At 33.9% G+C, this 13,262-nt stretch overlaps 1 protein-coding gene across 1 annotated transcript in view; it reads left to right on the top strand.

Moving 5' to 3' along the window:
* The window catches only part of CDH19 (cadherin 19), a 108,838-nt gene that overhangs the window by 77,225 nt on the left and 18,351 nt on the right, over positions 1–13,262 (top strand). Inside the window, exon 9 of the mRNA XM_032152084.2 lies at positions 2,753–2,874. Coding sequence (XP_032007975.1) covers positions 2,753–2,874 — 122 coding nt within the window. The remainder of the gene's footprint in view (positions 1–2,752; positions 2,875–13,262) is intronic.

A 13,262-nucleotide genomic window follows, 5' to 3' on the forward strand; every position in this document is an offset into this window, starting at 1 on the left:
CAAATGTAGGCTATAGGGATGCTGTATTCCTCGAAGATTACATTTCAAAGAGATGGTCACCATTACTTAAGAAATACAGTCCTGCATCCTAAAGCTTCCAAGAAACTTATTGAACTTTTGAAAGATTTCCATACACTTCAAAGGGACAAATAAAAAACTTACATACAAAGCTTTTTTTTTCCTCTTTCTCTCTCTCTTTCTGTGTGTGTGTGTGTGTGTGTGTGTGTGTGTGTGTGTGTGTGTATGAATGCTCTGAGAAAAGGAAGGAAAGAAAAAATATTTTCCCTTGCTTTCAACAAGTACCAGGCCTCTGATTTTTAATTTGTTTTTTTCTTTCAAATTATCATTACAAATAGTACATATATTTTAAATAAAAACACTGAGACAAACTAAAGAATCCCACCCCTATACCTATTAATTGTATGCACCTTTCCTATAGCTTTTTTTTTTTTTTTTTTTTTAAGAAAAAGAGAGGCCTTGTATGATGACTTAAGCCTGTAATTCCAGCACTTTAGGAGGCCAAGGTGGGTGGGTAACCTGGGGTCAGGAGTTCGCGATCACCGTTGCCAACATGGCAATAGCCTGTCTCTACTAAAAATACGAAAATTAGCCAGTCCTGGTGGCATGTGCGTGTAGTTTCAGCTACTAGGGAGGCTGAGGCAGGAGAATCGCTTGAGCTTAGGAGGTGGAGGTTGCAGTGAGCTGGGATCCTGCCACTGCACTACAGCCTGAGAGAAAGTTTAAAAAAAAAAAAAAAACTACACAATATAATAGCTGCAACTTACTTTTTTCAGTTCACAAAATACGTCTGGTTAGTAGATACAACAAAATAATATTTAACATTCATTGTTCAGTTATGTGCTAATTACTCTTAATTGCCTTATGTTTATTATCCAATTTATGTAATTGCTTCATGTAATTTATGTAATTGCTTTATGTATATGTTTAATCTTAACAACAACCCTATAAGGCAGTTACTACTATCACACCCATTTTTCAGAATGCCAACTGAGGCATTCTGGTTATGTATTTTTCTCAAATTGAGAACCAAAATTCAAACTCAAGTCATCCAGTTTTAGAGCTCACAACAAAAATGTGTTACGTCGACTCACTCTTTTATTTGAGACAGGGTTTCACTCTGTAGCCCAGGCTGGAGTGCAGTAGCCCGATCACAGCTCACTGCTGCCACAACCCCCTGCTCAAGCGATTCTCCCACCTCAGCCTCCCAGGTAGCTGAGACTACAATGTACACTACCACACTCAGCTAATTTTTTGGATTTTTAGTGGAGACGAGTTCTCACTATGTTGCTCAGGCTGCTCTCAAACTCCTGAGTTCAAGTTATCCTCCTGCCTTGGCCTTCCAAAGGGCTGGGATTTAGAGGTGTAGGTCACCATGTTGGCCAGACTCACACATTTTTAATACATCCACATAATGTCATAGTTCAGTTGTAATTTATTCTCCCCAATTCTTTTTTGATATATATTTGAGTCGTTTATATAATTTGGATGTGATGCAAATAACTCTGGAATGTATTTAATTGGGTCATTTACTCAAATACTGATACCTTAGATTGTAGCTTAAGTTTAACAGATTGGGTCACAGATATGTGTAGTTTAAATTTCAGTATCCATTGCTAGAGTTGGTTTACATTGTTATTTTCAGCACTCAGCTATCACTGGGTGCTGTTTTATCACAAATGGCATGTGCTAAACCATTCTTCTTCTTACCTGTGGTGAGAGGCTGTGTGAACATCATGATAGCTCAGTGTGTCTCCACCGCAGGCCATTTGGCTCAACACTTCTGCCCCAAATTTCAACCAGGGCACATTGACAATGTCTGAATACAGTTTGGATTGACACACTGGGGTGGGAGGGATGCTGCAGACATTTGGGGGATAGAAGTCAGGATAAGCATCCTACAATGCACAGGAGAACCTCCCAAAACTAAGAATTATCCAGTCTAAAATATTAATAGTGACAGCAGTGAGAAAGTCTGCTATAAGATAAATCGAATTTTCTCTCCTGTAAATTCCTAGCTCATACTTTTTTCTGAAATGTCTTTTTTTGTATCAATTTGAAGGATTTAAATGTTTTAACCACAATTTTCTCTCATTATGTTTTTTGAATTTCTTGGCTCACTTAGAAATTCTTCTCAATTCAATGTTTATATAAAAATTTTATTTAGATTTTATTATAACTATTTTACTTTAAAATATATTTAGATTCTAATTATTTGTTGTTAAAAGCTACGCTCTAAATTTCAGTGGTTCACAGAATTGATTGCTATTTTTGTTATAGCACTGCAGCTATAACCTTACACAAATAATTAAACTGTAATTTTTGAAACTAAATGGTTTATCAATTTTTTATCAGTAAAATTGGGGGGAATAATAATCCATGTATTGATCAAGATTAAATGAGTTAACACAAAACTTTAAATGATTCCTGGACTCTTGCAAGCTCTCCGTATACCCTTATTTTACTTTATCTTTTTACTACTTTTTCTCATCACTTGTTACAGCCCATGGCAAGTACAATGCACCCATGCTTGGTTTGAGTATATTGAGCATAGAATTTTTTCTAGGCTCTATTGTTGATAAATAGGTGAATCATATAGATATCCTGTCCTCAGATTGCTTTTTTCAAGTAAAATAGAAATACACCACGTAGCCTCTAATGTAATTTTAATGATGTCTCTTCTAAAGACATACTTAAATATGTTAGATGATTATTATATATATTCAAATTGCAGGCAATATAGAACAGATCTCTTCGATCCCAGTGTATGTGCAAGTTCTTAACATCAATGATCATGCTCCTGAGTTCTCTCAATACTATGAGACATATGTTTGTGAAAATGCAGGCTCTGGTGAGGTAAGGACTCATTATAAATTACAAAGTCTAAATAATACATCATTGTTTCATAATATGAAATTTATTCGTATATTATACAATATTGTTATATAATAGATATCATTAACATCTTTAATATTCATATATTATAATTTATATAATTATTGCAATTCTATAATATATTATATTCAATATATATAATAAGCTTTATAATATATAATAATTTTTGTTATGCGTTCATCTTATTTTAAAACATCAAAAAATTAATTTTATTCTATTCATATTAATTACATGCTTTTACGTTGTGAGTTTTGTATAATAATATTTTAATTTTTAAAAGCATGCAAATTTCAAGTTTTCTACTTTCAAATTCCTAAAATGTTTTTAAAAATTTGCTAACGATAGTGATTCAGTAGTTTACTTTTATAGTATATTTATTATTCAGTAGTTCATTTATACTTTGCCAATACAATTAAGAAAAAAAATAATTCTATAGGTTAAATAGTCACATTTAAGTTTCTTTTTTTTTATTCATCATGCAGGTACAGGTAAAATGAGACATAAACATAAACATATGGAGGGAAAATATGCCCGAATGATTTTTCGTAGCGTTTAATCGCTATACCAGGTATAGCAACACAAATAAAACTGAGTTTTGTGCAAATTACTAGATATGTAAACACTTATGAGAGCATACTCATTTTGAAATACATTATCATTACTTCACAATTTATTTCACACACTTTCTTATCTGCTGCTCACTTTTTTATTTGTAAAATGTGAAACTTAAATTAGAATGTTATTTGTGTACTTCTAAGCTCCGGTACATAATAAACTAACATAATCATCAGGTTTCTTAGAACACATAGAAGACTATTAAATACCATAAGCTGTTTTTCTTTAAAAAATGTCCACTAATGTTCAAAATTTTAGAGTCTAGAGTTCATGATACTAAATAGTTATACAGGCACTATCAACTCAATTATTCTAAGTAGCTTTGAATTTATCAACAAAGCTAGTCAGGGAGCATTTGGATTTTACAAAAGCAGAAATTATATTTCTCTTTCAATAAATGTTAGTAACCAAAGTTATCTTTGATCTTCAATTTCCTACTATGCTGAGGAATAGGCATATCTTAAGAAATAGGTACATCTTAACTGTTACTGATTATTAAACTGCAACATAGTGAAAATTGTCAATATTTCTTGAAATGACTGTGAATTTCATTAAGCTATGTGTATTTTTGAATGTGATTTCACTGGAAATAATGATCAAATCTTGCCTATAAATATTTTCCAAAATGTTTTTGAAAACAGTAATAGAATTGTTATAAATATACAAATGACTTTAAAAATTTAAAGCACTCATTTCTAATGGGTTAGAACCCAAGGATTTGGGGAAAGAAAAAGGTGGATATAAAAATTTCAGAGGCTCTCCATTGTGTTGCACTTTCCCTAGAACCAAAATTGAACTATTTTAGAAATGTATAGACATACAGCATAGGGTAGAAGAGATCACAAAACCAGAATGAACATGAACTTGGACCCATGGCTCCTGCAGAAATTCAGCTTAGACGTTTTTCTTCAAACCTGGTAATGCAAGTAGATTATATACTTAGAAATTAGACATATCTAATGTTCTCAAGAATTTCAAATGCATCTGGTTACTTAGACACATTGACAAATATAACAAGCAAATTTTAAATAATAATGTAAATCTAATGATACTTTAAATGTGGCACGCCAATTTTCTTAAAATACAAATAATTTTTGAAATGATGAATTTTATAATATTCTAATAAATATATATTACATTTACATATTAGATGTAACATATTTCTAGAAGTATAAACAAAATTATGGTTTATATTTATTATGATTATATTTCATATTTCGAGTACTAGTATAGTAAATTTTTTCATTCATTTCATCTACATATGAAGTGTACATATGAATGTATTTAGATTATCCATTTATTAGATAGTCCGTTTTTAAGCTTTAAAAAAATAGGTTTAATTTACTGCATCTTCTATACACCTATTTCTGTAAATGTCCCATGTGGTAAGTATTTTAATTGAACAAAGTTCTGTTATATATATATTTTGAGATGGAGCTTCGCTCTTGTTGCCCAGGCTGGAGTGAAGTGGCATGATCTTGGCTCACTGCAACCTCCCTATCTCGGTTCAAGCGATTGTCCTGTCTCAGCCTCCCGAGTAGCTGAGATTACAGGTGCATGCCACCACACCTGGCTGAATTTTTTTTGTATTTTTAGTAGATACGTGTTTTTGCCATGTTGGGCAGGCTGCTCTCAAACTCCTGACCTCGTGATCTGCCCTCCTCGGACTCCCAAAGTGCTAGGATTACAGGTGTAAGCCACCACACCTGACCGCTTCTGTTTAATATTTTTGTATTTTCCTCAATATATTACTAGATTTATGACAGCAGAGATTCTTGGTGATTTTATTCTATAGTTATGTATGTATGCACATATAGTGATTATAATATGAAAAGTGTTCAATTCATATGCTTTCAGAAAAATATATTTCACATGCAACCTGGAAAAACAATTTTATATGTTTTGTAAATATGAAAAAATTAGCCAAAATGACAATACTAACCATATGGATATAGTTCAAAATAGAATTACTAAGTCGTATTTGTTAGTTATACTAGAAAACAATATATATGTATACCTCAGTGCACCAATATATAATAGATATTTTAAAAATTTTATTTGTAATTCATTCAATATTTAAGCTCACGATACACATATATATACATACATATATATATATACATGCACACACCTGTATATATATATACATATTTATATATACAGGAAGAAAACTAATTCTTGGAAAATATCCCTGATGTTGAAGTTATCTTTATAACACTTATTCAAATATTACTATACACATATACTCAATGAAAATAGAAATGAAACTAAAAGATGGTGTGCCAGTCCTCTTTTATATATTTTTCAAGTTAATGTAATACTTTGAGCAACACAATTTTAAAAAAGAAGAATGATGAATACTGAAGATTTATTTCATTATTGTCATTCTTCACACAAACTTTCATTACACAAACTTTCAAATTACATGTCTTTTAAATATATATGTGGAAAAAACTTATGAGCAATGATGAAATAATTCTTTGGATGATGACATATCATGAAAATGTTTAAGACAAGTATCTTGATAATATTCAAGGCATTTAAAACCACCATGTTACTAAGTTCCATAATGTATCCTAGATTTATAAAAGTGTCTACATACCCACATAGTCATTGAAGATATAATTTTTTATTTGAAATAAGTTAATATTTGTTTATTCTTTGAAGTGCCTCTATAACAACCACAAAAATGAAACACCATTATCTACAAATAGGTAGAACTGATCCAAAGGAAACTCAAATGCTAGTGTTTATTCCAATGTACTGTAAAAGTATTCTCAGTCTTAAACTTTACTGAGGAAGAGAAATATCTATTGGACACAATGGCATAGGGTTTTCTTGTGCCCTGCTTAAAGTATAAGTGTAAAGCTTTATGGAAGAAGCTATGAAATAAAATACTTCTTATAAATGTACATATATGTATACTATGCTTAAAAAGTTTAGGGAACTTAGGGAACTTTCTCAGCATCATATAATGTAGCAATAGGTAAGCCAGAATTAAAATTTATGTCTGACTCCAAGAATGATAATGATTTTAACTCCATATTCCATGCCAATCATAAAGACTAGCTCTCTTTAGATTATGTGCACAATTAAAAATATGAAAAACAAGTTTTTCTGTTTCTCTATTCAGAAAGAATGCTATTTATGATTTTAAGGGCAAAAATAAAAGGAAGGTCAATTTGACTGATCCCAAACTCCTTCCTGGGATATGCACTCTTCAAACTCAAAATAAAGGACATTGGTCAGCCCTATTTTACAGTTTCCCTTAAGGAGGAATGTCACACATCATGAAATAATTATTTTGGGACATGCAGATGTCACTATCAAATTCTGGAAGTCTGTCTCGGTCCTATAAGCATCTGAAAGAATGATACATGGCTACCTGTCATGTTCCTCCACTTAAATCCAAGGAGAAGCCAACGATTTCCTCTCACCCTGCTTCTACGTGATCGTTTACGAATTGAAATCAGTGGACACATGGTTTGAGTGCTGTCAATGTATATAACATTCTAGTAGATACTTTCTCATATATTGAGATGCCTTGTTTTAATAATCCAGGAGTTACGGCTATCACAAGCACAAGACTGTTGTGTTTCCTCCATTGTTGATTATAGAGTTAGACTGACTTGGGTTCATATTTCTGATTCGAAATTCACTGGGTAGGTTTTTGTTAATACAATTAAAACCAAACACCTAACATTAATATATGCCTCCCACAGTGCCACTAAAAACTTTTTAAAGTGCTGTTAATCTGTTCTTCCTTCCTAGAAGTGAAATATTAATGTATGCACACTAAAACCAATGAAGCAACCCCTAAAAAAAAATGCTTTCGAAGGTAATAAAGCATATCTCATGTAATTGAAATGGTGTACATATGAGCCATAATTATTTTAATGCAATATCTCTGTATGTCGTTTTTAAAAATTATTACAAAGGGTAGTAAAAGTTATTTGATTAGGTTCACCATAATCTTAACAATAATATTAAGTGGTGCTGATAAGGAAACTCTGAAGAGCATTCTATTTAGAAGTAAATAGAGAAAATGTTTAAACATCAGGAGCAGTTAATCACCAAAATAAGGAAATGTCTACACCATTAGAACACAAATGTGTCAGATAAATTAAATAATGTAAATTCTGGATTAAGCCAAGAGAAAAATCCAGAACCAGTATATACTTTCTTAGATTTCAAGCAGGGAACTTGGTGGCACAAACGAAATGGAAAAATGCTTTGACAGCTCTCCACCTGAGAATGAGAAAGTGATAGTAAAGAGAAAGGTGGCACCTTCTTTGATATAATCTCAGCCTGAGATCCCTGAAAGGGAATTGCTAAAAATAAAATTGGGGCAGAATAAAACATGAAGGACACACAATTTAGAGAATGTTGGTAAGAAATAAAAAGCTTCATTATACCAGAAACTAAAAGAAGAGTATGTGCGTAGGATGATAGACTCGGCATGGATTAAGAAACCCAAAACGAAGTTCACTGTTTCCACTTCCCTAGAGTACTCTTTATTTTTATTTTTAAAAATATTTTTAATTAACAAATACAAATAGCACATATTTATGGTGCATGATGATGTTTATATATATCACAAACATACACACATACATTGTGAAATGGCTAAATCAAGTTAATTAACATATGCATTACCTACATACTTGTTTTTTGTGGAGAGAACACTTAAAATCTACTCTCAGAAATTTTGAAGTATACAAAATGTTGTTATTAACCACAGTCAATTGTTACTAACTATATACAATCGATCTCTTAAACTTATTTTTCTTGTCTAACTGACACTTTATATTCTTTGTCCACACCGCTCTTCAAAAAGGACCAGGCTTCTTCAAAGTTCCAAAGCAGCAGCACAATAATTGTTTTAAAAAATATTTACAGGTGTCCATGCATGTGTGCACACGCACACGCACAAGTTAGAAAAAAAAGAACAATAAAAAAAAGCTATCTACATCACAAAAGGAATTATAAAAAGGACAAAGAATGTTTAGAAAAATAGATCCTCACACATTCATGTCAGTTTCTGTGTACTTTAGACAACATATTAGTCTTTGATTGCTTACATGGTTTCTGGTACAGCAATATGTTCTCGGTTCTGCCAGTGATCAGTTTATTGCTTCTTGGTGCACATTCATGCCTCAGTACCTGCCTAACTGAATTGCGCCCCCCAACCCCCCGCCCCCACCCCGGGAGAGCTTTTCTCCTTTACAGTGAGTGCAAGGTTGAGCCTTGTCAGTAGAGGGCGATGGATGAACATCGCAGGAGAAGACTTCTCTTCTAGATCCAGTACGTGGCATCTTTGCTTTTCTCTTTGTCATGCTGCATGGTCAGCTCTCTGGACGTGTGGGGATTTGTGTGGTGCTTTGCCCCAGACACACATACAGACCGTAATGTACCAAATGTACAGGCACTTGACAACCAGCAACTGCAGCCTGGGCTCATGATAACTGCCTTGAGTCCCCCCCAGCCCGCGCTTCCCCTCCGCCCCTCCCCCTCCCCCCCAAGTGTAAACACTATGCTCCAGACCTGGCAACGCAGTGCGCGCCAAGTCCTGCATATTTATCCTCCAGCCCACTGGTATCCTGGAGGGTTGTTTCTTCTTTCCTGAAGAATGTGGGTTAGAATGTGAAAGCAGGCAACCTGTGAACATCTTCCATAGGGTATGCTGCAGCTGCACCTCCTCCAAGGTAGGCTGAAGCTGGTCCCAGGGGGAAGGCTTTCCGCCCACGCTTGTCTGTCCTCTGATATTTTCTCAGAGCGTCAGGATACCCTTTAGAGTTCTCCTTACATCTTTGTGATTGCTCTGATATTATAGCTTACAATTCTATTAGAATTCTTCCTTTCAAATGATCATGTGGTTTTGTCCCTCTGTTGGACCCAGGCTGATACGGAGCCAGGCCTTTCACATTTCCCGTCCTAAATATGGAATCAGTCATTTCCCAAGATTCTGTGATCTGTTAGTGAGGAATTGCAGAAAATACAGATGGAATTGTCAGTAAATAAAATTGGAAAACCTGTCCAATTAATTCCTACACTTCCTCTTTCATTTTTAATAATGATAAAGACAGTATTAAAGAAAACTTCATCTCATTTTTTTGTGATTTTTATTTTTTCAACTATTTTTAATAAGTATAAATATTTATAAATTAATGTTTTAGGAAAAGGTATTAATTTTTCAGAGGGTTTATTTTAATTGTAACTATTAAAAATAATTTATAGGTAAATATTATTTCTATCAAATTGCTACAATCATACATATAGTTCAGCACTAGTTTCCAGATATCCCTATAGAAAGTTGTTAATTTCTTTTTTTAAGGCCAAAATATTTTAAATGTCTAATAAATACATAAATCCTAGGAATAGCACAGAACTCTTTAAGCTTAAATGTGTTCGAATTAATATGAAACATATTAAAAAGTAACTATACCAAAAAGAAGAAAAAGTATATATAATAAAATATATTATATTTAAAAGAAAAATAATAAAAAATCAAATTGTATAAAAAATGTTTGAAAGCTGTGTAAAACATTAATAATCGTTTCTATTACAAATAACTGGCCAGGCACGGTGGCTCACACCTGTTATCCCAACGCTTGGGGAGGCCAAGGCAGGTGGATCACCTGAGGTCAAGGGTTCAAAACCAGCCTGGCCAACATGGCACAACCCCGTCTCTACTAAAAATACAAAATTAGCCGGGCGTGGTGGCACATGCTTGTAAACCCAGCTACTTGGGAGGCTGAGGCAGGAGAATCACTGAACTTGGGAGGTGGAGATTGCAGTGAACCGACATCACGCCATTGCACTCCAGCCTGGGTAACAAGAGTGAAACTCTGTCTCAAAACAAAACTAGGCTCACGCCTGTAAACCCAGCACTTTGGGAGGCTGAGGCGGGCGGATCACGAGGTAAGGAGATCGAGACCATTCTGGCTAACACGGTGAACCCCCGTCTCTACTAAAAATACGAAAAAATTGCCGGGCATGGTGGCGTTCGCCTGTAGTCCCAGCTACTCCGGAGGCTGAGGCAAGAGAATGACGTGAACCCGGGAGGCGGAGCTGGCAGTGAGCCAAGATCGCGCCACTGCACTCCAGCCTGGGCGACAGAGTGAAACTCCGTCTCAAAACAGCAACAACAACAACATCAACAACAACAACAACAACATAAAACAGAACAAGTAACTACATAAACCCTGTAACTTTTTGGCAGACTAATACATTTTAATTAAAAATAAAGGCAGGCAGAGGGTGATGGCTGACACCTGTTATCCCAGCACTTTGGGAGGCCGAAGGAAGAGCAGCGCTCAAGTCCAGGAGTTCAAGACCAGCCTGGGACACACAGTGAAATCCCATCTCTACATTTTTTTTTTTTTTTAATTAGCTGGGCATGGTGATTAATGCCTGTAGTCCCAGCTACCAAGGATGCTGAGGAGGGAGGATTACTTGAGCCCAGGAGTTCAAAGCTGCAATGATCTATGATTGCATCATTGCACTCTAGCCTGGGCAGAGTGAGGACATGTCTCAAAAACAAACAAACAAACAAACAAACAAACTAAATAAATAAATAAATAAATAAAGATCAGAGATAAGTGAGAAGATAATTATTTGCAAAATCCTGAAGAAGTCATTCTGTCCTCAGTATGCAAGAATATTTGCTGGTTGGTAAGAAATGATCTTTATAAAAGTTAGTTTCTCAGTGTTGATGTAGTAAAAGACTTAATGTAAATACCGTGGGTGACTTTGCCAACGAAGAAATTTCGAAGCACTTTATATCTATTACAGGTGACATATTTATCAATCTGAATGTTTTAACCAGGTAAGAGTACTATTGAAGCTTTCTCAAATTATTCTCTATAATATGCATTCATAGAAATTAACATTTAAAAAATTTATCAAATCCAGAAACCACATTCTATTTATTAATAATATTAATAGAGAGTGAACATTTTTAGTAAATTGATTCATAGATTGGTTTGATGAATTACTTGCGTGTATAGAAATTTCAGCAAGTATGTAAAATGTATATAAAATAAAATTATATGTTTTGAGTATAAAGAAAATTTTACTTAAGAATAATAACCAAAGTAAAGGGTGTTTGGGGACACCATTTATCTAATAAAGCACCTTAAACCTAATAAAAAGAAAAGTGATCTTTCAAAGTACCTCCTAGATTAATAAAACAACCAGATTAATATCTTGAAGTAACACTATTTAAGGCAATAAGATTACATAACAATCAATAAATCATCCTACAAGAGCAACATTTTCTTGTATTACCTTTATTTTATCATCAAGGTTATCAGACTATCAGACTGGAAGACTTGTACTGAAAAATAATTAAAGGAAAATTCTTTGAATTGTAAAACTTGTTTTTTAAAGTTTGTTATGTGATTATAAGGTTGTCCATGAAATTTGCTGGTTCACTTTTTTTATAACGCAAATCTATTAATAGGTAGAATGGGTAAAATATAGAATTTTAAAACAATATAAAATTCTCCAAATGTGTTTCAGTGAAGATATACAGATCTTAAAATTATACTATATACAATATTTTCTTTACTCTTTTGAAAAAAATTCCTTATCTCCAAAAATAATTGGCAACTTTTTCATGATGGATTTATTTGTATATTTTGGAGATTGCTTAGATGTGCTACAGCATCAGAAAATTAAAAAAGAAAAAAAAAACAGCTATTTTCTTCCAGCTAGTTATCATTCTTGGCCCCAGGATGGCCAGAGTTTAAAAAAGATAGGTGTTTAATAACTGAGGCTGCTCTATTTCTCTTTCGATTGGAACCGTCTATCACGTTTCTCACTTTTTTGTTTGTTTGTTTGTTTGTTTTTTGTTTGAAACAGAATCTGGCTGTGTCACCCAGGCTGGAGTGCAGTAGTGCAATCTCGGCACACTGCAACCTCTGCCTCCCGAGTTCAAGTGATTCTCCTGCCTCAGCCTCCCAAGTAGCTGGGACTACAGGCGCATGCCACCACACCCGGCTAATTTTTTATAGTTTTAGTAGAGATGGGGTTTCACCATGTTAGCCAGGATGGTCTCCATCTCCTGACCTCATGATCCGCCTGCCTCGGCCTCCCAAAGTGCTGGGATTACAGGTGTGAGCCATCACACCCGGCCCTCATTTACTCTTAAGCAATACTAGCACACAGCTTTCCAATGATAGCTGAGTGCATCTTTTTGAATTTGATGGATTTGCCTCTTTTACCCTTTGAGAAAAATGAGCAGGATAGCAAAATAAGTGTTGTTCTTTTTATGTATTATTTAAATGTCTTTTGTTTTTTGTTTCTTTGTTAGGTTTTGTTTTGTACCATGTTTTTGAAAGGCAAAGTGGTTCTTTAGAGAAGATTGCAATAAACGTTTGTTTTCTAGTGTTAAGTTCCTGGCATTGTATGGGCTGATTGGTATTCTTGATTATTGTCTAAAAATCACACGTATAGGAAACCATGAGGTTTAATTCAAATATGTTTCCCCTTATGTGAGAATGAAACATCAAAAACAACAGGCTAAAATAACAAAAAATTACACAGTGCAATAGCTGAAGATCTCTATCACTCATCCACACGTCCCCAATTAGATGATAATATCCTAGCCATGCTAAATACTAATCTCCTCATTTCAAAAATAATCATACAACTTCTACTCTACAATCTCTATCTTCTAAGGATTTTGTAAAGATAAAAAACAAATAAGAAAGAACATAAAAGAGAACTGT

Source organism: Hylobates moloch, unplaced genomic scaffold (assembly GCF_009828535.3).
Source record: "Hylobates moloch isolate HMO894 unplaced genomic scaffold, HMol_V3 SCAFFOLD_5, whole genome shotgun sequence".
NCBI classification, from domain to species: Eukaryota; Metazoa; Chordata; class Mammalia; order Primates; family Hylobatidae; genus Hylobates; species Hylobates moloch.